At 46.4% G+C, this 25,219-nt stretch overlaps 1 protein-coding gene across 4 annotated transcripts in view; it reads right to left on the bottom strand.

Annotated features, from left to right (window-relative positions):
* The window catches only part of LOC137346667 (unconventional myosin-XIX), a 57,662-nt gene that overhangs the window by 18,454 nt on the left and 13,989 nt on the right, over positions 1-25,219 (bottom strand). For 2 of the 4 annotated variants that reach the window (XM_068010317.1, XM_068010319.1), the window contains exons 4-13: positions 24,920-25,033; positions 24,320-24,452; positions 21,039-21,108; positions 15,764-15,866; positions 8,372-8,468; positions 7,182-7,258; positions 5,382-5,472; positions 4,611-4,782; positions 3,542-3,615; positions 2,672-2,793 (exon numbers count right to left, since the gene is read on the bottom strand). In XM_068010317.1, the coding sequence (XP_067866418.1) occupies positions 2,672-2,793; positions 3,542-3,615; positions 4,611-4,782; positions 5,382-5,472; positions 7,182-7,258; positions 8,372-8,468; positions 15,764-15,866; positions 21,039-21,108; positions 24,320-24,452; positions 24,920-25,033 (1,053 nt within the window). Of the gene's footprint in view, positions 1-2,671; positions 2,794-3,541; positions 3,616-4,610; positions 4,783-5,381; positions 5,473-5,687; positions 5,776-5,802; positions 7,009-7,181; positions 7,259-8,371; positions 8,469-15,763; positions 15,867-21,038; positions 21,109-24,319; positions 24,453-24,919; positions 25,034-25,219 lie in introns of those variants that run through there. The other 2 variants (XR_010968747.1, XM_068010320.1) reach the window with 2 other exon arrangements.

Genomic DNA, 25,219 nt, shown 5'->3' on the forward strand with positions numbered 1-25,219 from the left:
AGTTCCATATCAGCAAGATGCCATAGCATCGACTAGTTTCTGTAGTGTTTTTGAGACATCTTTGAGTGTAAGGACAATTCGGAAGAGTGTACATGATGATGGCATGGTTAGCATCCTTCTATCCACGAAAGATGGACACGCAGCAAGAATCCATTTAGGTGCACTCTTGCTGATGGCTGTGAAGGCCAATCCTCGAGAGGCAGGTTCTGCCACAAAGTGCTGCACATGAAGCTGCCAAGTGACGCTGTGAGTTGTTGTTTTTGACGTTGGCGCCTGTTGCCAAGCCGCTGTAGCAATTGGTCATCGTGGTAGTCCATGCAAGTTCACAGGATGTGTTGCCATTTCCCTCTTTCACCAGCTTGTGACTCCCAGGTGCAATAGTCGACATTTGGGGCCTTCATATCACACTTGCAAGCATCCTTGAAGCAGAGCTTTGGGCGCCCCGGCTACCTCACCAGACAGAAGGTCCTGGGTATGCGACCATCTTCCATGCTGCGGACGTGTGCGACCCACCGAAGCTGCCTCTGTTTGATTAGTGCCAAACCACTACGGGAGCTCTGCCTTTGAGAGGACTGCCACATTTGTGATTTTGTCCTGCCAGGATATACTCACAATGCACCGCAGACAGCGAAGATGGAAATTATTGAGCTTCTTTTCCTGGTAGCTGTAAGTCGCCCACGTTTCACAGCCATACAGCAAGGTGCTGAGAAAACACAGGTCTTATAAACCATCAGCTTGGTCCAAAGGGTCAGCTAAATATTATCCCATGTGCATTTCACAAGTTGGCCAAAGGTGGTAGCTGCTTTCCCTATGTGTGTATCGAGCTCTGCATCAAGGGACCCAAGGTAGCAGAATTTGTTAACCGCTTCCAGTGGGGTGTTATTTAGTGTGATCAGGGGCAGAGATGCAACACCTTGTCCCATGACCACAGTTGTCTCGACACTTATTGTCAAGAAGAACAAGTTACAGGCATGGCAGAGACAGCCCATGTGTCTTTGTAGCTGCGTTTCCATGTGAGCGACTAGCGCCGCATCATCAGCATAGAGGAGTTCTCTGATCAGGACATGACGTGTTTTTGTCTTCGCTTTCAGCCTAGATAGATTGTAGAACTTGCCAGCTGACCTAGTGTGCAAGTAGACTCCTTCCATATCTACAGGGAAAGCAAAGGTCAGCAGCATGGAGAAGAAGATACCAAACAGAGTGGGAGCTTGGAAACAACCCTGTTTCACTCCATTCTTCACTCATAAACTGTCAGAAGTGGAGCCATCAAACTGTACAGTGCAGTGCACGTCTTCATGGAAGGAATTGATGAGACTGAGGAGCCTCGGTGGACAGCCAATTTTTCCCAAAATCTTGTAGAGCCCTGCTCTGCTGACCATGTCGAATGCCTTAGTGAAATCAACAAAAGTAAGGTAAAGGGGTATACTCCTTTCCCTGCACTTCTCTTGTAGCTGGTGTATGGAGAAGATCATATCCACAGTAGATTTGCCAGCACGGAAACCACACTGTGCTTCTGGGTATATTCGGTCTGCAGGTAAATGGAGTCTTTTTAGTATGACCCTAGCAAAGGCCTTCCCTGTGACGCAAAGGAGTGAAATGCCCCGTACTTGTTGCAATCTCGTCTGGTGCCTTTGTTTTTGTATAGTGATGATTTTGACATCACACATCTCCTGTGGAACAGAGCCTACTTTCCAGCAGAGAAGGAGGTGGTTATAAAAGTGTGGCAATAGATGGGACCTTCCATGCTTGAGCAGCTTGGCTGGGATTCCATCCTTGCTAGGTTGCCTTCTATTTGCTAGGTGGTCTATGGCCTTCTTGAGCTCCAATGATGAGGGTTCTTCATCTAACTTATCCATGACAGGAAGTTGCGGAGAGCGTCGAGCACAGACTGGGAGATGTTCGAATCACAGCAGTACAGCCCACAGCAGTGTTCAGCCTAGCAGGACATCTGCTTACCACTGTTGGTGAGTACTTCACTATCTGCCGACTTCAAGGGAGCAACTTTGGCCAAGTGCCCTCTTGATCCTTTCATACATAGCTCGTAGATTTCCTTTGTCGCATGCAGTTTGGATTTCTTGACATAAGCTAATCCAGTTTTTGTTTATGTAGCATCTCCCCTCTCCTTTGCACGGCTGTCTTAGCTACTTTCAGGTCATGCAGTGTCTTAGCTGTTGGGTTTATTGTTATATATCATATAGGCTTTTATTTTTGCATCAATGACATATCAGCTCAGCTGAGGAGGTCTCAAACCAGCCCTTGTTGCGAGTTCTATCTTTACCAAATGATGCTTCTGCTGCTTCACAGATGATGAAGCTTGGAAGTCACTAAGCTCAATCAACGCCGGCATCAGTGCTTCCCATTAAGGCTTTGGTGGGCAGCGAGAGTGTACATATATAGGATATACGAGGGTTAAATCACACAGCAGTTTACCACTGACTTTTAAGATTATTTAATGTCTGGAATAATAACAGGAACTCCTACATACATTTTTAACACGTGCTTAGTCTAAAACTTTAGGTCTCCCATTGAATCCCAACAAGTTTTACTAATTCATAGTAGTTAATTTATAGGTTTGTTACTTCCAGACACCCACGACATCGTGCAACAATTACATGCGAAGCATCTGTGTTACGTCATATTAAAGGTATACTGGATCATTGAGCTGGAGTACCTGTTGTGCCTTGAGATAATGTGCCACAAAGTGCTGCTGGAGTTTCTCATTTGCATAGTTTATACAAAGCTGCTCCAAGTTATTTTGTGGGAATGACTCAAATCCATATACATCCAAAAGACCTGCAGAAACAAGATGGTGTTGAACATCATTCTTTTTGCTCAAATACAATAAGCATTTACAACCATGTGCGACTGAAGCCATTTCAAAAATGAAAAGTAAAAGTTAGATGGCCCCCATCTCACAAGGATAAGCATTCAACTTAACTTTTTTTTTTTAAATTAAAGTTCTACAACTTGTCACTCGAAATGCTTGCTTCCATTCTTGTGTAATCCACTACGTGAGTACAATTAATGCATAATTTATAAATAAAATGCAAGGCAATAGATGCCAAGGTGGCACAGCACAACACCCTACAACCAATCACTATTTACTACATATAAAGCCCGTAATGTGACTTACTGACAAAGTATTGCATTTTTCTATAAAAAGTCTCAGGAGGCAGTGAAAGGCAATTTGAGTTATCAGAGGATAATAAACCACTTGCCTTAATAAAATGGAATGGACACTGACCCAGCCTCACAAGGAAGAAAAACAAAATTCATTCTCAATGCAATACATAAACAAAAAATCATTTGTGAAGTCAAAATCAAATGTATAATATTTTTCTCTGTTAAATGGAGTGCTTCCAGCAAGTAATCTCCCTTTTCATTCTCCTGTAAGATCAACTTTATGATTTGTTTGTTGGAAGATTATTTGGAATATCAGCTTGTTCCATTATCTTAATACATAACTATAAAATTAAGTAATGGAAAGGACCATATAGGTAACTATTACTGGATTTTAATTTTGTAAAACTTGCATAAATACCTATAAAATATGTCCACCTGTAAGAATCTGAGCATATGGAGCCATTTATAACTTTTACCAGCCAGTCAAACAACCTGCAAAATACCCAGAACAAAAAAAATTAGAAATGAATATCAAGAGTACAAAAAGAATGATTACAACAGATTTACATGTGTAATTTCGGCTCAGTTGGTAGTTTCAGTGCTGTACTGAAGGAGTATTTTTGACTCATCTTCCAACTCAGATGATGTAAAGGATCACATCATTATTGAAAGGGGTGGAGAGTTCTCCCAGTGTCCTGGCTGTTAACCTTAACTTGACTAAAACAACGGTAGATTAGTTGACCACTCATTCACTTACTGTGCGAAAATTGGATACCACGGTTGTCAACAATGACTGCACTCCAGAGGTCATCCATTGGCTGAAAAGCGCTTTGGCACATCCTGAGGATGTGATAAAGTGCTACATAAATGCAAGTGCTTTCTCAATTTCCCCCTTAGCAGAGAGAAAGAAACATACATTATCTCGCCCTCAGGACATTCCAAAGCAGTTCACATCTAATTAGTTAGATTTGCAATGTACTGCAGTAGCCAATTTGTGCACGGCAAAATCTCACAAATAGAAAATGAGACCAATGACCAACTAATCAGTTATTACTGGTGTTAGTTGAGGCAGAAACGATGACCAAGATATTGGCGAATTCTCTGGGTTTTTTTCCAAATCGTTCATGGGATCATTTACATTCACTGACAAACAAATGGTTTTAACATCTCATTTGAAAGACAGCACTTCTGACAATGAGATACTCCTAATGTCTCTCATTGCCCTAACCCAATTTCATTGATACTAATTGTAGTGCCTACAGTCCAGCAAGCACATGCTTTACTATCACATTAGGAGTACATTTACTTACTGAGCCAACAGGCAGCCTAGCAATGGAACCACAGGTAAGTGCAAAACAACATCAACATTTTTATTTTTCTAATGCACCACCTGTTGTTTTTTCCAACTGGAAACAACTACTTTGCTCAATTGAATTAACCAATACAGAAGGACTTCAAAATTTTCAGTAAAAGAATATACCACTTACTTTGCATAGATGACTTTGGCCACACAGTCTCTTCTTGTGCTACACTCTACTTTAGAGCATGGCTTTTTAAAGATATGTTGTTGTCTGCCTGCTGTAATAGTCCGGACTCTGAGCTGTTCCAAAAGGTTCTCTTCAGAAACAGTTAGTAGATTTGCAGTTCTCTTGAGAAAGCCTGAAGGAATCAGTGATTCTGATTAGTTCAGTAGCCGCAAAAAAGATAAATTGGAAAACCACATATTGACTATTCCCAGTAAAGCCTGGCTCGAGTATAAAATTAAAACCCAACCCGGGCCTGACCCGACAACAGCCAACCCGAACCCAACCCGGGCCCGAGTGCTTTAATTTTTTTAAATGCCTGACCCAACCCGAAAATAACCAACATATTAATGAAACAGAAACAAATCAGGTTAAAACGCAAACAATACAAAACGAAGCAGGACAGTCCAGCCCAACCCAACCCGAGCCCAAATGCTGGACGTAGAATACAGACCCGACCTGAACCTGACATATGCAGTCAGGTTTGGTCAGGTTCGGGTTGGGTAGCCAGGTTTTAATTCCCAGTGCCAGAAGGAAAACTTATGTCAACACAAAGCAGAGTCTACATTTTTTTCTTTGCAGTTGAATAACCAAATTCTTTAACCAAATTAATAAAAGGGAAATAAAGGTTGAGGTACCAGCCGGTAACCTGCAGGAAATTTCTCAAAGCACAACTTCTTCAGAATTCATGGAGACTTTTTTTATGAAAATAATAATTCACTTGACTTTTCTTACACGTAGCTTTTTCTTCGAGATCACAAGGGCAAGACTCATCTGCACGAGAGCTAAACTGCACATTGCCGAGATGTAAAAGGCCAGCTAGAATCTATTGGAAAAGAAAAGCAAAAAACAAATAGAAAAATAGCAAGAACTGTGCTGACAAGCACTTTAACATATTGATCACAATTGTTTTTACTTGCTTGTGTAACACATTGAAACAGATTTTTTGGGGGCAATTATTTCACACATTTGTTTTTGTAAAACAGTTTAAATTTCTGACACCTGTTCTTTGGTAATCACAATCAAGAAAACTACACTTACCATTAAACATTTCAAAGCCCACGTTGTAGAAAGTAAAAGCTTGTAAAATATGATGAAACCACATCTCCTGGATCACCCTTTTGATTGGCTTAAATTTCATATTCAGAAATTAAACCTCAGTAATAGAGAATGGATTATTAACCAATCCAGCAACAAATGAACCAAAATCCACCAGTAAAACAAAGTAGAACATGAAACAAATAACTCACTATTTTTCAACATTTGCTATCTTCAAGCAAAATATATTTGCTTAAAATATTTGACAAAATAAACGGAAATAATTGCACAGTCCAGGACAAAAGAATTAAACTACATGTCAAATTCACTTTTACACCTTTCAGTAACTTATTTAAGATTTTTATTTGCCCTCCTGTTCAGAGATGTGACTTTAGTTCACCTACAATGCTCTGGTGCACTTATCTTGTGACCCTTTTAACCCTTCTTCTCCCTTTCCCCTGGATTATCTAAGTCACTCTCCCATTCCTACCCACAACATCCAGCTCAGCAACTCCACCACTCCAAACCTTCAGTTGTCATGACCTCTACTTTCCTCAACTGCTGCTCTTGACCTTGACCTCTTTTCATTTTTTGAGCAGAGATGAATCCTGCACGACACCATTAACACTTCCAAATATTCTGAAAAACTGCCCTCACATTCTAGTATCTGTTTTTTCTAACTAATTATTAATTCAATTCACTATCCTCCCCTATTTCCATATTCCTTAATCTGCTGTAATAATCTCCTGCATGGTACCTTCTGACCTTGGACGGCACAGTGGCGCAGTGGTTAGCACCGCAGCCTCACAGCTCCAGCGACCTGGGATCAAATCTGGGTACTGCCTGTGTAGAGTTTGCAAGTTCTCCCTGTGTCTGCGTGGGTTTCCTCCGGGTGCTCCGGTTTCCTCCCACAGCCAAAAGACTTGCAGGTTGATAGGTGAATTGGCCATTATAAATTGCCACTAGTATAGGTAGGTGATAGGGGAATATAGGGACAGGTGAGGATGTGGTAGGAATATGGGATTAGTGCAGGATTAGTATAAAATGGGTGGTTGATGGTCAGCACAGACTTGGTGGGCCGAAGGGCCTGTTTCAGTGCTGTATATCTAAATCTAAATCTAAGAAAAAGTGTGGTACCACTTGACCAATCAATGAGGTATTACAAATTTTTACTGTCCCACATACTACTAGCTATAAAATGTATACTCATTTTATTTACCCTGCAGTTGAGAGCAATAAGCTGATTCAAAGCTGGAGACTCCAATGAATACTTTAAACAAACTTCTTGCCTTTTCTTCCAGTGTACAGATTTGAATATTTGTTACTAGGAGAGAAAAATTAAATCCATCTTGGATAAAGAGCAGCCATCATCACTAATTTCACGATAAATGTTTTTGAAAAAATCCTAAAACAAATATGCTGCCATTCAAATAATGAAGTGATGAGTTATTGTTTAATTTAAAAAGATAGAAATTCAAAGGGTCATGGTTTACTTACCCTGAACACCTGCTCTTGTGTGCCACTGTCAATACCCAGATGTAGCATTGCATCTTTGGTTTCTTCAAATTGGTCCTCTACACAACAACATAGAAAGAGATTAAAACAATTGGACTAATATTTTGATGGCTAGCCAAGTTATCTGCACAAACCATGAAACTTCCATATTATGCTCATTTTCTTCCGCTCCTCAGTTTTCTTCCCCTTACTCTCAGTTGGTCATTTAGTCACTAAACTGGTCAAGAGTATTACTTAGAACTCTGCCCCATGAATTAACTGGCAGAATTACTGCATGATAAGACAGACAAGTAAAAACTACATGATAAACAAGGTAGAATGCCAGCCTTCAGTGTAACATTAGTAGGAGTAAAATAACAATTTTGCAATGACAAAGCAGTTTCAGAGGCACATGAAGGAGGATTCTGTAGCCTATTGTATGGTTAATAAAAAGAGTTTCGAAAAGGGCAGCCAATCTCACATACTTTACTCAGATAGAATCTGACAGCCAAAGGTATAGGAAGATTCTAGGTTCACTCCTTGATCTGTGGTGAGTTAGCTGCACGGATCAGGGGCAGTAATCCAGCTGCTATAACTGGCTTCAATATTACAGGCTTTGGGAAGGGAGAAAAAATAATTCATAGGTCCTACTCAATCGCTATCCAGAAACCCAAGCTGGAAATGCATACATATATGTTGGGCGAGGGCAGGATCAACTGTAACTATGATGTTCCCTGAGCCAAATACGCTGCTAAAGCTCAATGTCTAGGTTCTCCCCAAAAGAACTCCTGTATTCCAGAAAGGAAGACAGAGAATTGGTGAAGAAAATAATATAGTTTATAATTCCTTACAGTTCTAGACATGAGATGTGTAGTATAAATGTACAAGTTCTTTCTTTAATGTGTGACTTGCTCACCAGTAAATTTAATGGATAACCTCAGGCCATGCTTATGCATAGAAATTGGGCTGTGATGCAAAAAGGAACAGAGTAGCTTAAACACAGCTCCACGTCATCAGTTTCAATAATACATCATGTATTATTGTGAGGGCATCTTAAAGCATATTAAAGCAGGGCATCATCCAACTTATTATGACCATTGCCACAGAAGATCTGCTGCTGTGTGATAAAACTGTAACTATTTGTACTTAATGAAAAAAGCAGCACTGGGGCAGAATTTGGCAATCTTGCTAACCTTCTAACGTTTTTTCAGCATTTGGTAACCAGAAGAACTCTGCTGCTTCAGGAAGACCCCAATCCAACCTCTGCTCCTCAGTGGCTCCCTTCATTACCTGAGGAAAAGATACATTAGTAAGTTCCAGCATTCAGAGTATTGCTGAATCTTAGGCTTTAACATAACAGAGAGAAGTTATCCAGGGGAGCAGCAAAGTATTTCAGTTTTCCTACCACATTATTGTTTGTCCCCCATTGCAACCAATGTTCCCTCTAACTTCTGATGCTGTGCACGACCGGCTTGTTGCACTGTGCAGTCCCTTTAAGATTGACACACAGCTTAAAGGAAATGTTGCTTGTGTGTGGCCTGCTTGTTCCCTGTATGGCACATTCCCAATTGCTGCACGACTGCACACTTGCGCAGCTTAGAGGGAACACTGATTATAGCCCTCTAAGTATGTTAGCAATAAGCTTCTGGTTCTGCGGCAATGCAGCCCAAACCTCTTTCAGATGTCCTAAAAGCAGTCTTTGAAAAGGGAAGGTCTCATCAGTTTTTTAAACAGCTGTGTGGTAAAAGTGCAGACACTGGGTTTGTAAAGGCATTGATTATCTGCAGAGTTCTTAAATGTAACTGGCTATCATTTCCAACCAAACTGCAAGGCTGTTATGGATCAGAACAGCTCATTTGAGTGGGCTATCAAACCAAAAGCACAGATTTCAAACAAAAGTAAATTTTTCCATTACTTATATTTTATGATGTGCTGGTATTAGAACTTATGATCAAATACTGTGCTTGCTTGGTTTGAGTTGTAGCAAAAGGCGTCAATCTAGAAAATGTTTCACAAATCTTTTCCTCTGTAAGTGGAATTTGTCAGGCATAACAAATAACATTTATAAAGAAAGCACCTCTTTCAAAAAAGAAAACTATACTGGTGTATTTCCAAGATTCCAGTGCATACCTTCAAAATTAACCTAAACTGATATCAGAAATTTATCCATGGACACAGTTCTGATTTTATAGCTCTAATATAATCCAGCAAGCGGATTGTCATCAATGTAAACAAAAATCAAAATGAAGATTGCAAATCTGAAACAAAAACAGAAGATGCTGGAAATCTTAGCCAGTCAGACAGCATCTGTGGAGAACACAGACAAGTTAACCTGTCAGATGGTGACCATCCATCAATGTTCTGAAATATTAACTTGTATGCTTGCTCCACAGACTCTTTAAGACAGGGTTGTCCAACAAACCGCCCGCAGGCCAGAATCCGGCCCACCAAAAGTTTCCATCTGGCCTGCTAATGTATACCGCACCCAGCCATTTCTCCTCCTTGCTGGGTGGTTTCTGCCATCAAACATTTGTTTTCCCCTTTCCTTGAATGAGAATTTCAAACTAGGCTCCGCTTTAGCTCCATGTGCCAGCTATGGTGGCCACCGCAAGGTCTGCGGGGAATGCTAGGCATCACAGGTTTGTCAGGATCCCACTCCCACACAAAATGACTGCGCCCAGTGGAGAGGCTGCATTCACAGTCTGTCTCTATTATGCACATTGCACATTTATGGTGTGAGCGGAGGGAGCACAGAGTGTGGAGAGAGTGGGAAGGTGGGGGGGGGCTGGGGGAGCAAGAGAGCGAGCGAGGCCGGCAGAGAGCGAGCGAGCGAGCGAGCGAGGCCGGCAGAGAGAGAGCGAGCGAGCGAGCGAGGCCGGCAGAGAGCGAGCGAGCGAGCGAGCGAGGCCGGCAGAGAGCGAGCGAGCGAGGCCGGCAGAGAGCGAGCGAGCGAGCGAGCGAGGCCGGCAGAGAGCGAGCGAGCGAGCGAGGCCGGCAGAGAGCGAGCGAGCGAGGCCGGCAGAGAGCGAGCGAGCGAGGCCGGCAGAGAGCGAGCGAGCGAGGCCGGCAGAGAGCGAGCGAGCGAGCGAGCGAGGCCGGCAGAGAGCGAGCGAGCGAGCGAGCGAGCGAGGCCGGCAGGGAGCGAGCGAGCGAGCGAGGCCGGCAGGGAGAGAGCGAGCGATCGAGGCCGGCAGAGAGAGAGCGAGCGAGCGAGGCAGGCAGCGAGAGCGAGCGAGCGAGGCAGGCAGCGAGAGCGAGCGAGCGAGGCAGGCAGAGAGAGAGAGCGAGCGAGGCAGGCAGAGAGAGAGAGCGAGCGAGGCAGGCAGAGAGAGAGAGCGAGCGAGGCAGGCAGACAGAGAGAGCGAGCGAGGCAGGCAGACAGAGAGAGAGCGAGCGAGGCAGGCAGACAGAGAGAGAGCGAGCGAGGCAGGCAGAGAGAGAGAGAGCGAGCGAGGCAGGCAGAGAGAGAGAGCGAGCGAGCGAGGCAGGCAGAGAGAGAGAGCGAGCGAGCGAGGCAGGCAGAGAGAGAGAGCGAGCGAGCGAGGCAGGCAGAGAGAGAGAGCGAGCGAGCGAGGCAGGCAGAGAGAGAGAGCGAGCGAGCGAGGCAGGCAGAGAGAGAGAGCGAGCGAGCGAGGCAGGCAGAGAGAGAGAGCGAGCGAGCGAGGCAGGCAGAGAGAGAGAGCGAGCGAGCGAGGCAGGCAGAGAGAGAGAGCGAGCGAGCGAGGCAGGCAGAGAGAGAGAGAGAGAGAGAGAGCGAGCGAGGCAGGCAGAGAGAGAGAGAGAGAGAGAGCGAGCGAGCGAGGCAGGCAGAGAGAGAGAGCGAGCGAGCGAGGCAGGCAGAGAGAGAGAGCGAGCGAGCGAGGCAGGCAGAGAGAGAGAGCGAGCGAGCGAGGCAGGCAGAGAGAGAGAGCGAGCGAGCGAGGCAGGCAGAGAGAGAGAGCGAGCGAGCGAGGCAGGCAGAGAGAGAGAGCGAGCGAGCGAGGCAGGCAGAGAGAGAGAGCGAGCGAGCGAGGCAGGCAGAGAGAGAGAGCGAGCGAGCGAGGCAGGCAGAGAGAGAGAGCGAGCGAGCGAGGCAGGCAGAGAGAGAGAGCGAGCGAGCGAGGCAGGCAGAGAGAGAGAGCGAGCGAGCGAGGCAGGCAGAGAGAGAGAGCGAGCGAGCGAGGCAGGCAGAGAGAGAGAGCGAGCGAGCGAGGCAGGCAGAGAGAGAGAGCGAGCGAGCGAGGCAGGCAGAGAGAGAGAGCGAGCGAGCGAGGCAGGCAGAGAGAGAGAGCGAGCGAGCGAGGCAGGCAGAGAGAGAGAGCGAGCGAGCGAGGCAGGCAGAGAGAGAGAGCGAGCGAGCGAGGCAGGCAGAGAGAGAGAGCGAGCGAGCGAGGCAGGCAGAGAGAGCGAGCGAGCGAGGCAGGCAGGCAGAGAGAGAGAGCGAGCGAGCGACAGGCAGAGAGAGAGAGCGAGCGAGCGAGGCAGGCAGAGAGAGAGAGCGAGCGAGCGAGGCAGGCAGAGAGAGAGAGAGAGCGAGCGAGGCAGGCAGAGAGAGAGAGAGAGAGAGCGAGCGAGGCAGGCAGAGAGAGAGAGCGAGCGAGCGAGGCAGGCAGAGAGAGAGAGCGAGCGAGCGAGGCAGGCAGAGAGAGAGAGCGAGCGAGCGAGGCAGGCAGAGAGAGAGAGCGAGCGAGGCAGGCAGAGAGAGAGAGCGAGCGAGCGAGGCAGGCAGAGAGAGCGAGCGAGCGAGGCAGGCAGGCAGAGAGAGAGAGCGAGCGAGCGACAGGCAGAGAGAGAGCGAGCGAGCGAGGCAGGCAGAGAGAGAGAGAGAGCGAGCGAGGCAGGCAGAGAGAGAGAGAGAGAGCGAGCGAAGCAGGCGGAGAGAGAGAGAGAGAGAGCGAGCGAGGCAGGCGGAGAGAGAGAGAGAGAGAGCGAGCGAGGCAGGCGGAGAGAGAGAGAGAGAGAGCGAGCGAGGCAGGCGGAGAGAGAGAGAGAGAGCGAGCGAGGCAGGCGGAGAGAGAGAGAGAGAGAGCGAGCGAGGCAGGCAGAGAGAGAGAGAGAGCGAGCGAGGCAGGCAGAGAGAGAGAGAGAGAGAGAGCGAGCGAGGCAGGCAGAGAGAGAGAGAGAGAGAGAGCGAGCGAGGCAGGCAGAGAGAGAGAGAGAGAGCGAGCGAGGCAGGCAGAGAGAGAGAGAGAGAGCGAGCGAGGCAGGCAGAGAGAGAGAGAGAGAGCGAGCGAGGCAGGCAGAGAGAGAGAGAGAGAGCGAGCGAGGCAGGCAGAGAGAGAGAGAGCGAGCGAGGCAGGCAGAGAGAGCGAGCGAGCGAGCGAGGCAGGCAGAGAGAGAGAGCGAGCGAGCGAGCGAGGCAGGCAGAGAGAGAGAGCGAGCGAGCGAGCGAGGCAGGCAGAGAGAGCGAGCGAGCGAGGCAGGCAGAGAGAGAGAGCGAGCGAGCGAGGCAGGCAGAGAGAGAGAGCGAGCGAGCGAGGCAGGCAGAGAGAGAGAGCGAGCGAGCGAGGCAGGCAGAGAGAGCGAGCGAGCGAGGCAGGCAGAGAGAGAGAGCGAGCGAGCGAGGCAGGCAGAGAGCGCGAGCGAGCGAGGCAGGCAGAGAGCGCGAGCGAGCGAGGCAGGCAGAGAGCGCGAGCGAGCGAGGCAGGCAGAGAGCGCGAGCGAGCGAGGCAGGCAGAGAGCGCGAGCGAGCGAGGCAGGCAGAGAGCGCGAGCGAGCGAGGCAGGCAGAGAGCGCGAGCGAGCGAGGCAGGCAGAGAGCGCGAGCGAGCGAGGCAGGCAGAGAGCGCGAGCGAGGCAGGCAGAGAGCGCGAGCGAGCGAGGCAGGCAGAGAGCGCGAGCGAGCGAGGCAGGCAGGCAGAGAGAGAGAGCGAGCGAGCGACAGGCAGAGAGAGAGAGCGAGCGAGCGAGGCAGGCAGAGAGAGAGAGAGAGAGAGCGAGCGAAGCAGGCAGAGAGAGAGAGAGAGAGCGAGCGAGGCAGGCAGAGAGAGAGAGAGCGAGCGAGCGAGGCAGGCAGAGAGAGAGAGAGAGCGAGCGAGCGAGGCAGGCAGAGAGAGAGAGAGAGCGAGCGAGCGAGGCAGGCAGAGAGAGCGAGCGAGCGAGGCAGGCAGAGAGAGAGAGCGAGCGAGCGAGGCAGGCAGAGAGAGAGAGCGAGCGAGCGAGGCAGGCAGAGAGAGAGAGCGAGCGAGCGAGGCAGGCAGAGAGAGAGAGCGAGCGAGCGAGGCAGGCAGAGAGAGAGAGCGAGCGAGCGAGGCAGGCAGAGAGAGAGAGCGAGCGAGCGAGGCAGGCAGAGAGAGAGAGCGAGCGAGCGAGGCAGGCAGAGAGCGAGCGAGCGAGCGAGGCAGGCAGAGAGAGAGAGCGAGCGAGCGAGGCAGGCAGAGAGAGAGAGAGAGCGAGCGAGCGAGGCAGGCAGAGAGAGCGAGCGAGCGAGGCAGGCAGAGAGAGAGAGCGAGCGAGCGAGGCAGGCAGAGAGAGAGAGCGAGCGAGCGAGGCAGGCAGAGAGAGAGAGCGAGCGAGCGAGGCAGGCAGAGAGAGAGAGCGAGCGAGCGAGGCAGGCAGAGAGAGAGAGCGAGCGAGCGAGGCAGGCAGAGAGAGAGAGCGAGCGAGCGAGGCAGGCAGAGAGAGAGAGAGAGCGAGCGAGGCAGGCAGAGAGAGAGAGAGCGAGCGAGGCAGGCAGAGAGAGAGAGAGCGAGCGAGGCAGGCAGAGAGAGAGAGAGCGAGCGAGGCAGGCAGAGAGAGAGAGAGCGAGCGAGGCAGGCAGAGAGAGAGAGAGCGAGCGAGGCAGGCAGAGAGAGAGAGAGCGAGCGAGGCAGGCAGAGAGAGAGAGAGAGCGAGCGAGGCAGGCAGAGAGAGAGAGAGAGCGAGCGAGGCAGAGAGAGAGCGAGCGAGCGAGGCAGGCAGAGAGAGAGAGAGCGAGCGAGGCAGGCAGAGAGAGAGAGAGCGAGCGAGGCAGGCAGAGAGAGAGAGAGCGAGCGAGGCAGGCAGAGAGAGAGAGAGCGAGCGAGGCAGGCAGAGAGAGAGAGAGCGAGCGAGGCAGGCAGAGAGAGAGAGAGCGAGCGAGGCAGGCAGAGAGAGAGAGAGCGAGCGAGGCAGGCAGAGAGAGAGAGAGCGAGCGAGGCAGGCAGAGAGAGAGAGAGCGAGCGAGGCAGGCAGAGAGAGAGAGAGCGAGCGAGGCAGGCAGAGAGAGAGAGAGCGAGCGAGGCAGGCAGAGAGAGAGAGAGCGAGCGAGGCAGGCAGAGAGAGAGAGAGCGAGCGAGGCAGGCAGAGAGAGAGAGAGCGAGCGAGGCAGGCAGAGAGAGAGAGCGAGCGAGGCAGGCAGAGAGAGAGAGCGAGCGAGGCAGGCAGAGAGAGCGAGCGAGCGAGGCAGGCAGAGAGAGCGAGCGAGGCAGGCAGAGAGAGCGAGCGAGGCAGGCAGAGAGAGCGAGCGAGGCAGGCAGAGAGAGCGAGCGAGGCAGGCAGAGAGAGCGAGCGAGGCAGGCAGAGAGAGCGAGCGAGGCAGGCAGAGAGAGCGAGCGAGGCAGGCAGAGAGAGCGAGCGAGGCAGGCAGAGAGAGCGAGCGAGGCAGGCAGAGAGAGCGAGCGAGGCAGACAGAGAGAGCGAGCGAGGCAAGAAGAGAGAGGGAGGCAGGTACTCAGAGACACAGAGAGAGGGGGGAAAGAGAGAGACAGACACAGAGAGGGGAAAGAGAGAGAGAGACAAAGAGAGGGGAAAGAGAGACAGACATAGGGGAAAGAGAGAGGCAGAGACAGACGGTGGGGGCTGTGAGAGAGAGACACACACATTCAGATGCGGTGGGTGGGGGGGAAAGAGAAACAGACAGATTGGGTGGGGGAGAAAGAAAAAGACAGACAGAGCGGGGAGACAGATGGTAGTAAGAGTGTGAGAGACACGGAGGGGGCGGATAGAGAGAGACAGAGACCGGAGAGCGACGAGGGGAGAGAGAGACACACACAGACGGGGGTGGGGAGAGACAGACAGACAGAAAGGGGGGAAAAAGAGAGGCACAGTGGGGGGAGTGGAAAAAAGAAACAGACAAGGGAGTTGGACAGAAAAGAGATCAAGATCATTTCTGACAGATGGACACAATACTCCCCATGGCTACATCAAGTGTGCGAGCAGAGATTGAGTACTTATGCAAGCGAAAACAATGCCAGGTATGTCAATAAATTAGTCTTCTTATTTAAAGCTTTCTCTCAAAAATGCACAATTGTTGTTGTTTTGATTAATAGCAAGATAAATTTTTAATGCCTTTATCTTTCTGAAGTTCTCTCACCGGCCCCCTACGTAGGACAAAAATTGTAATGTGACCCGCACACACAAAAAGGTTGGATACCCCTACTCTAAGGTGACCTGCTAAGTGGTTCCAGAATTTTGTTTTTGTTTCATCAACATACATCTCAACATGTGCCCCATCCTAACATAAATCCACACATTAAGAATCGTCATATCTTATCCTACTCTCCAATTGTGCAGCAGAATTTATTGTGGCTGGTTTATGAACCCTGCCCCAATAACGTGCCATCTCCAACTTTTTCCATATAAATTTAAACTTGCATTAGAATTCACTAAATTGTGAAAAACACCTTTGAGACAGTATCACGACCTCACCTGATAAAAAATGTGAAAATTTCTTTCGGAAGGAGCTTGATAGGCAACTCGTGTTTTCTCTAATAAATAAGTCTGCACAGATGCTCCCTCCAGCTGTTGGGATCTGGAAAATAAAGCATCTGTTAAGACTGATTGTCAGGAAAAGGAGAAAAACAAAAAGAATCTTGTTGCTCAAGGGAGGAACTAAAATAGGCTGCACCTAAAACAAAAGGAAAATACTGCACATGCTGGAAATCTGAAATAATGTTCCAATGAAAGATCATCAACCTGAAACATTATCTCTGTTGCTCACTCCTGTTATGACTGAGGTGCGAGGAGTGCACTGCCTTTTCTCGTTCCACTTCTCCACAGGTCACAACATATATTTAAATATTTACTAAGTTACCGATGCGGTCAATCAATCATATACTACACCAACCAGGTTTCTTTAATAAACAACAAAATCATCAGTTTATCATCAAACAAGACTTATTCAGTAATGAAGGAAAGCGCTAAAACACAGATTGAAATATGAAAGTTCCCTTTTTAAATTCCCCACGCAAACGGAAAAAAATACAGAAATTCTCTCTGCAGAGGTCTGTTACAAAAAAAAAGACAAAAACAAAAGAATACTTTGGTCAATACTTGCTAATTCTTGAAGAACAAAAAGAGAAGCTATGGAAGGATGCCAGTCATCCCTTTTGGTCTGGCATCCAGCTATATGGTGACGGGTCACTGGGATCTTTTCTAAAGTAGCTCTTTTCAGGCGGCGTTGAAAATTAATCTGTAACCTCATGGCCTGGCACATTCCCCACTCTAACATTACCACCAAGCCAGGAGACCAACCCTGGTTCAATGAAGAGTGCAAGAGGGCATGCTAGGTGCAGCATCAGGCATACATCAAAATGAGGTGTTAACCTGGTGAAGCTACAACACAGGACTACTTGCATGCCAAACAGTGTAAGCAGCATGCGATAGACAGAACTAAGAAATCCCATAACCAACGGATCAGATCTAAGCTCTGCAGTCCTGGCACATCCAGCCATGAATGGTGGTGGACAATTAAACAACTAACTGGAGGAGGTGGCTCCACAAATATCCCTATCCTCAATGATGGGGGAACCCAGCACATCAGTGCAAAAGATAAGGCATGCAACAATCTTCAGCCAGAAGTGCCAAGTGGATGATCCATCTCGGCCTCCTCTTGAATTCCCCAGCATCACAGATGCCAGACTTCAGCCAATTCGATTCACTCCGCATGATATCAAGAAACGACTGAAGACACTGGATACTGCAAAGGCTATGGGCCCTGACAATATTCCGGCAATAGTACTGAAGACCTGTGCTCCAGAACTTGCCACGCCCCTAGCCAAGCTGTTGCAGTACAGCTACAACACTGGCATCTACCCTGCAATGTGGAAAATTGCCCAGGGACGTCCTGGACACAAAAAGCAGGAGAAGTCCAACCCGGCCAATTACCGCCCCATCAGTCTACTCTCAATCATCAGTAAAGCGATGGAAGGTGTCATCGACAGTGCTATCAAACGGCACTTGCTTAGCAATAACCTGCTCAGTGATGCTCAGTTTGGGTTTGGGTTCGCCAGGGCCACTCAGCTCCTGACACTCCACAGATGCTGCCCGACCTGCTAAGCACTCACAGCACCTGGAACCTCATTTCGGCCTTGGTTCAAACATGGACAAAAGAGCTGAACTCAAGAGGTGAGGCGAGGTGAGAGTGACTGCCCTTGACATCAAGGCAGCACTTGACCGAGTACAGCATCAAGGAGCACTAGCAAAACTGAAGTCAATGGGAATCAGAGGGAAACTCTCCGCTGGTTGGAGTCATACCTAGCGCAAAGGAAGATGGTTGTGGTTGTTGGAGGTCAATCATCTCAGTTCCAGGACATCACTGCAGGAGTTCCTCAGGGTAGTGGCCTAGGCCCAGCCATCTTCAGATGCTTCATCAATGACCTTCCTTCAATCATAAGGTCAGAAATGGGGATGTTCACTGATAATTGCACAATGTTCAGCACCATTCGCGACTCCTCAGTTACTGAAGCAGTCCGTGTAGAAATGCAGCAAGACCTGGACAATATCCAGGCTTCAGCTGATAAGTGGAAAGTAACATTCGCGCCACACAAGTGCCAGGCAATGACCATCTCCAAAAAGAGAGAATCTAACCAGCTCTCCTTGACATTCAACAGCATTACGATCACTGAATCCCCAGGAGTTACCATTGATCAGAAACTGAACTGGAGTAGCCATATAAATACCGCGGCTACAAGAGCAGGTCAAAGGCTAGGAATCCTGCGGTGAGTAATTCACCTCCTGATTCCCCAAAGCCTGTCCAGCATCGACAAGACGCAAGTGAGGAGTGTGATGGAATACTCTCCACTTGCCTGGATGGGTGCAGCTCCAACAACACTCAAAAAGCTCGACACCATGCAGGACAAAGCAGCCCACTTGACTGGCACCCCATCCACCAACATTCACTCCCTCCACCACCAACGCACAGTGTCAGCAGTATGTACCATCTACAAGATGCACTGCAACAACGCACCAAGGCTCTTTAAACAGCACCTTCCAAACCCGTGACCTCTACCACCTAGAAGGACAAGGGCAGCAAATGCATGGGAACACCACCACCTGCAAGTTCCCCTCCAAGTCACACACCATCCTGACTTGGAACTATATCGCCGTTCCTGCAGTGTTGCTGGGTCAAAATCCTGGAACTCCCTAACGGCACTGTGGGTGTACCTACCCCACATGGACTGCAGCAGTTCAAGAAGGCAGCTCAACACCACCTTCTCAAGGTAAATTAGGGATGGACAATAAATGCTGGCCTAGCCAGCGATGCCCACATCCCATGAATGAATTAAAAGGTTTTTCCAGCTTCTCAGGAGAGATGCAGCACCAGAGATTTTAGCTCTTCCACACTGGATTTTTGCAGGGTTTCTTCGAAGAGGTAGAGAAAGAGTTGAACAGGGTGGTTTTTCCTTGGCAAGTTGATCTCCAACTATCGTCAAAACAGTTCACGTCCCTACTGAACAAAAAACAATATCCAAACCCCAAACAGAAAGTCAGCCGACAGACCTCCATAAACCTCGACATATGGTTTCTCTGTAAACATCTTCCCCAGGTCACCAAGATTTTTGTTTTTTATTGAGCATAAAGCACATGATTTCTAGCAAAGGTTGTTTTTAAACAACATCTCAAGTGTCCTTTCAGTGAACTTGGGGAAAAAACAAAATACATTCATGGAATCGTTTCAGTTTTAAAATACAAGTCCTCAAAAAAACATTTTTTAAATGGAAGCACTTTCATAACACTCCACAGATGCTGCCCGACTTGCTGAGTACTTACAGCACCTGGAACAAGCTGGTAAGCAGTTAGATAACTTGAAGGGGTACAGAAATTTCAGAACTTACTTTACCCAAGTGATCATTATTTACACACAAGCTTCAGAAGAGATAGCATTAAGCAGGCTACTTTTTCCACAAAGGACATCATTACCAAAGTAAATTGCGCCTTCAACTTATTTCTACACAAGTACACTTTCCACTTTTAGAAAGGTCTGTTGACAGATGGGGAGCAACTGATTTCTATTCCCCCCTACCCGTTGGAGCATTTGGTCAATTACAATGCCACTTAATAGATCAGCCAACTCAGCACGGTTCAGGATCAAACTGTGGACTTTCTTGACCTGCATGGATCACACCTTGGAATATATTGGCCTTGATGGGAATGCAACATAGATTTATCAGTTGACACCTGGACTCCAAGGGTTAAATTACAAAGAGAAATTACACAGAGTTGGGTTGTATCCCCTGGAATTTAGAAGGTTAAGGGGCGATATGATCAAAGTTTTTACAATATTAAAGGAAACAGATAGGGTAGATAGAGAGAAACTATTTCTACTGATTGGAGAGTTTAGGACTAGGGGGGCATAGTCTAAAATTAGAGCCACACCTTTCAGGAGTGAAATTAGGAAACTCTCCTCCACACACAAGGTGGCAGAAGTTTGGAACTTTCTGCCACAAACAGCAATTTGATTCTACGTCAATTGTTAAATTTACAACTGAGATTGATAGAAAGACTTTAAGGGATGGGGGACAATGGCCGGTATATGGAGTTCGGACACGGATCAGCCATAATCTCAGAATGGTGGAACAGACTCAAGGGGCGAAATGGCCTACTCCTGTTCCAATGTTCCTATCATCTGCTAACAGAACAACTTGTATCAGGGGAGTATAGTCATGTGTCATGCTAGGCCCCCACCTGCCAAGAATGAGGCACATTAGTTTTGTCATGAACATTGATTTTAAAATGTTACTGGAGTTAAGAAAGGACTTGTTAAACAGATCAGCCATGTCTGGAAATGACATTTGAATATTAACAGACAGTGTTTGGAAGGACAAAGCAGCCATTCAGCCCACAATGGACTTTTGATCACCAGACGTTGACGGTGGGGGAGCTCGCATTCCAGGTTGACTGCTAAGATGGCCGAATATACAAATGGACATGGTCAGACCAGTTAGTCATATGACTAACCTGCTGGGCAACCTGAGTTTTTTGAATTTGTACAAAAAGTTTCGGCAGAAAGCTGTTTGATCCTGGACTGATATCTCTCTCCTATCTGCTCCCATCTCTTTCTCACAAGCCTCTGAATCCACTGAAGACATCTGAACCCCAAGAGAGAAAAGTCTCCTACAGCGAACAAGGTTTAAGAATAATACTGGGCCCCAACAAAAAGCAAGGTCTACCTACACCAAGGACTCTACAGTGAGCTCGAAGAACTGTAACAACAACTCTTCCGACATTGCCTCAAACCCTTCCACTTTATTTTTCTTCTGCTCTTTTGTGTCTCTATTTGCATGTGCATCGCTTATTCATGCTTGTGTGGGCACGTTGTGTATCTGTAGGCATTAACCGAATTAGAGTTTAAGTTTAATAACTTTCAACTTTTCTTCTTTAAACCTAAGAAAGCCTGTTTGTGCTGGTTTCTTTGCCTTATAATCGGAAAGCGGTGAACAAGGATTCAGCAAGGGGGAGCTAAAAACACGGTGTGTTTAAAATTAAACCCTGTTACAGTAAGACCAGGTGAAGACTGAAAGGGAACCCTAGACCTCTTTCTCACCTTGTCGTAACACATGTAAATGACATTACTTATATCTGCACCAATAAAACAGTAAGAAATGGCTTATACCATGAGAAGTATTAGTTTTCTGAAAATGATTTTGAAGAATTTAAGAGCAGATTGAATAAATGCATATACACAGCTGATCTATAAAACTACCTGTTTAACTGCAGTTGAATGTATTTTCCAAATCGACTGCTGTTGTGATTCCGTAATGTACAAGCATTTCCTGTGAAACAGTAAATAATGTTGGCAATCAATCACTTCTTCATTTATGCTCTCATTAGGAAGCTTTAATTTCATGCATAATATTTAACCAAAAAAAGCAATGGAGCAACCTTTCCATTTAAAAAAAATGAATACAAGGTAGATTGAAAATATCCAATACTACATAGATTAAGCATCTTAAATTGGCCAGGCTGCACCTCAAAACTTGGTGGTCAGCAGACCAGACCATTTACTAAAAATCATCCCAGGATGTTGGCCTGCACACCTGTCCAAAATCTGGTTATGGGTAAAACCTATGTGGCTGGGGCCAATTCGTGGAAACTTTTCCCATATCCTAACGGAAATGACTTGACAGTTCCTCATGGTTCTTAGTCCATGACATAAAACTGTCAATTATCTGGCATGATCCATTTGAGACACTATTTACTCCCTTCCATTATCATGGTTTTAAGTCATGTGCCCTTCTTTTTGGTCTTACTTTTGTTTAACTCATCTCTGCCAATTACTGTGCTGTGGTGTGGTTTATGTATGCAAAATAACCAGCTTTTCATCCGTCGTCTAACGGCCTCCAAGAAACACGTTGCCAATATTTTTATTGGCTTTAACTCCATATCTTTTGTTCTTTCTTTCTTTTCTTTTGGGCCTCCTTATCTCGAGAGACAATGGATACGCGCCTGGAGGTGTATCTTTTGTACTGCTCAACAAACTTACTTCCAGACTTTACCAAAATACATTACTGGTACTCCTAGAATGCAGATAAAATATATATACAAAATATGGGATGTTGTGTTTCATAAATAGAGGTATTAAATACAAAAGCAGGGAAATTATGCTGAACCTTTATAAAGTTCTGGTTAAGCCACAACCAGAGTACTGCATCCAGTTCTGGTCACTACATTTGAGGAAGGATGTGAGGGTCCTCGAGAGAGTGCAGAACAGATTTACCACAATGGTTTCAATGGTGAGGGATTCTAGCTATAAGATTATTTTGGAGAAGCTGGAGTTGTTCTCCTTAGGGCAAAAAGGAGATTGAGGGGAGATTTGATAGATGTGTACAAGATTATGACAGGTTTAGATAAGGTAGACAAAGAAAAGCTGTTCCCATTAGCTGGTGCCACAAGGACTGGAGTACACAGATTTAAAGTTTGGGCAACAGATGCGGGGGGATGTGAGGAAGAACTTTTTTTTTTACACAGCAAGTGGTAATGACCTGGAACTCGATGCCTACGAAGGTGGTAAAAGCAGAGACGATGAACAATCTCAAAAGGAAATTGTATGGGCACTTGAGGGAAATAAGCTTGCAGGGCTACCTCGACACAGCGTGAGAAATGGGACTGACTGGATTGCTCTGCAGAGCGCTGGCATGGATTCAATGAGTTAAATGACCTCCTTCTGTGCTGTAATGTCTCGATGACTATAAAGCGGAGTTCTATTAATTGCGTTTGTGGTAGTAGCCGTGGCTCAGTTGGTAGCACTCTTGGCTATGAATCACGAGGTTCTGTATTCAAGGGCTTGAGCACAAAATTCAAGGCTGATACTCCAATGCAGTACTGAAGGAGCGCTGCGCTGTTGGAGGTGCCATTTTTCAGATGAGACATTAAACCAAGGCTGCATCTGCCTGCTCAGGTGGATGTAAAAGATCCCATGGCACTATTTCAAAGAAGAGCAGGGAGTTACCCCCAGTGTCCTGGCCAATATTTATCCCTCAATCAACATGACAAAGAGAGATCATCTGGTCATTATCACATTGCTGTTTGTGGGAGTTTACTGTGCACAAATTGGCTGCCTTGTTTCCTACATTGCAACAGTGAATACATTTCAGAAGTACTTCAGTGGCTGTAAAGCGCTTTGAGACATCCAGTGGTCGTGAAAAGCATTATATGAATTCAAGTCTTTCTTTTCATTCTTTAAGTCATTTTCTTTTTCTCCCCGTTTAGTTTTACTCTGCCTCTTCCCCCTACCCCCAGCCACCTACAATTCTTTTTGTGACGCACATCATTATCTGAACACAAGTGCGAATATGCAGCCTATCCCAAAGTTTAAGCCAATGTTGTTCTACAGTAGCCCATTAGATGGTGCACAAGAGTCAATCTGGGATTTGTTAAATTTATTCTTATGAATTCCACTAGAGAAGCATTTCCTTGTTCATTTCAAATGGATTGGCCGAGGTGGTAATTCACCATATTACGAATTGTGGACACAAACCTGTGGTCCATTAATTTTTGGCACATATACTGATTAACGTACAAGACACACTACCTCAATCCCATTTTTAAATACTACTGCCCAGACTGTTCACTCCAGATAGATATATTATCTAAATCTCTTCAAATCATACACTTCTTTCTCCTGACTTTTCTCCAATAGTAGGGAAGTTTTCCAACTTCTAAGAGTGTAGTTTCTGATAGCTGAAAGCACTCTTGCACAGAATGGACCAGACATCACTTAAAACAGTAAATATCACAGAAATGCAATGTAAATGAATTTTGATGGTGATTCCCAATTCTCTCACTGGGAATGTGCTGTACATTTAGCTTGTTCCTGTAAAATTTATGATAAAGGCTACTAATACACTGTTTCCCTTTTAAGAATGCGAGTATTTAAAGTTGTAGTTTGATTGTTACAAAGTAAATTATGAATATGGAAACTGCCATGGATGTTTCTCTGTTCAGATTTATGCAGGAAGAAGAAAAGAGCAATTGTGGGGTTGGGGGCGGGGAAGAGGAGACAGATTTTCTTACATCAGAGGGGGGACGGTTCACACTCATCCTTACCCACATAGTTGCATGTGACCAGCCACAACTACCTTGCAGTCGCCAAGGATGCAATTGCTGGCTCTGTTTCACCAGAGGGGTGGTGACAGCCTCCTGCTGGATATTGAGCTGCAAACACTGACCACAGGGACTACACTGCCTACGGTCAGTGAAGGTCACCACAGCATTGATTTTTATGCTTCTTAGTTCCTTCCAAATTATCTCAGAGAATATTGACCACATCAATGAATCTGCAGGGCAAACTGATATGTCAAGCAAGGATCTGAACACTTAATGCGATCTATATGATGTGAATATTAATAGGATCACTTCTGGTTAGTAATTAGACCTAGATTCCAAATTCTACTATAAAGGAATATTTCATCCTGGGTAGTCGATCAAAATATTTCACTAAATTCTCAAACATTCAATTTAATAAAAACAGAAAGCTATAATTACCAAATGCCTCCATCACCGGATTGGAATCTAGTACTCTCTTTTCTATCCTTTCCACATTTTCTTGGCACTTTACAGAAGGGGACGAGGCAGCAACTGTGGCAAAGTAGTTCATAAGGCACCGAGATGTCCAGGTCTGCAAAAGGGAAATTCATGAATTGGCATGGTTACAAAGGTTAGAAACTGGTTTCTGTTGAAAATCTCCATTATGGGATCTTGAAAACATGGCCATCAGTAACAAGTAAGCATTTTTGCTTGTTTGTGTCCTGGCCATTTTCCTGCCTTGTAAGTTTAACAGAAATATTATGCGCCCAAATGCTGGAGCAATTAAATTACTAGTTTTCATTGGGTGACGAGATTTGCCATCAAAATACTATAGAAGTATATAACAAAATGTATTGAAACTACTGCCTCATTACTGAGATAGGACAGACTAATAAAGCCAGTTCTGTAGAATTTTATTGCATTCATCACTTTTTATGCTCATTTGCTTATAATAATCAAAATCCATTTTCCAAAATCACATCTACATGAGTTATGTTATGCGAGCAGTAGGTTTGCTTATTAATGGATCTCACTAGGTTCCTCATGTTGAGGTCTTACCTTTCCAGCACCACTCTCCCCACTGACAATTAGCGACTGGTTAACTGGTTCAACGTGACTCTGTACATTCCTGAAGGCTTCCTCAGCTACTGTGAAGATGTGGGGTTTCAATTCCTAAAGAACAGAAAGACTTAATCCCTTGAAGTTTTTATCCATATAAAACAGACACTAAAGTTATAAAAAAGGCAAAAAGTACTGAATTATTCATGCTGTAAAACTGGTAAATTTAGGCCAGCACAAATATGAACTTGCAACTGCTGCTGATAAACACATCTGTGGAGATCAAATTTAGTTTTCTGA

The sequence above is a fragment of the Heterodontus francisci genome, chromosome 30 (assembly GCF_036365525.1).
Source record: "Heterodontus francisci isolate sHetFra1 chromosome 30, sHetFra1.hap1, whole genome shotgun sequence".
Lineage (NCBI taxonomy): Eukaryota > Metazoa > Chordata > Chondrichthyes > Heterodontiformes > Heterodontidae > Heterodontus > Heterodontus francisci.